Consider the following 739-nt stretch of genomic DNA (forward strand, 5'->3'; position numbering starts at 1 on the left):
GCAAAGCTGTGTGTGCTACTCTAATTTAAACTGCCCCTACACGGAATGGTTAGAATAGTCTGGGTTTCAGAACTCTAGGGATTTCGAACACCCAGAGACGAATTTTTAAAGCGAAGACCCCATTGGGTGCCAAACGACAGATGGGGCTGGTGGTCAGAACACGGCCCCACCAGGGGCTTCTGGACAAATCAAGCCCTCCCCAGGCTGGAGCAGGGCCGACTGCGGCCGCGTCGGTCATGACCTGCCACCCATCCCCTCCCCTCCCCTCCCCTCCCCCTCCCCTCCCCTCCCCCTCCCCCTCCCCCTCCCCTCCCCTCCCCTCCCTCTCCCCTCCCCTCCCCTCCCCTCCCCTCCCCTCCCCCCTCCCCTCCCCTCTCCTCCCCTCCCCCCTCCCCTCCCCTCCCCTCCCCCCTCCCCTCCCCTCTCCGCTCCCCTCCCTCCTCTCCCCTCTCCTCCCCTCCCTCCCCTCCCCTCTCCTCCCCTCCCCCCCGCACTCCCACCCCCTCCCCCCCATCAGCTCACACCATCTCCCAGTCTCCAAGCCCGACCGGTTCTCGCGAGATCCGGGCAACTGAGCGCTCGGGGCCTTTTCAAATCGGGATCCGTTACCGCTTTCCCAGCCGCCGCCATTGGTGGCGCTCGGAGCCCCTCAACGCAGGCGGCGCAGGCGGAGGCCGTGGCGGTGGGATGGCCGACGCCGACAAGCCCGAGGTGCTTAGGGCAGCTGGCGACGACAGCC

At 67.5% G+C, this 739-nt stretch overlaps 1 protein-coding gene across 1 annotated transcript in view; it reads left to right on the forward strand.

Moving 5' to 3' along the window:
• The first annotated feature begins 546 nt into the window (after positions 1–546).
• MYEF2 (myelin expression factor 2) overlaps positions 547–739 on the forward strand; it is a 79067-nt gene continuing 78874 nt past the window's right edge. Inside the window, exon 1 of the mRNA XM_082449119.1 lies at positions 547–736. Within this exon, the coding sequence (XP_082305245.1) occupies positions 688–736 (49 nt within the window). The 5' untranslated portion in view covers positions 547–687. The remainder of the gene's footprint in view (positions 737–739) is intronic.

The sequence above is a fragment of the Balaenoptera physalus genome, assembly GCF_965194825.1.
Source record: "Balaenoptera physalus genome assembly, chromosome: 2".
In the NCBI taxonomy this organism is placed as follows: Eukaryota; Metazoa; Chordata; class Mammalia; order Artiodactyla; family Balaenopteridae; genus Balaenoptera; species Balaenoptera physalus.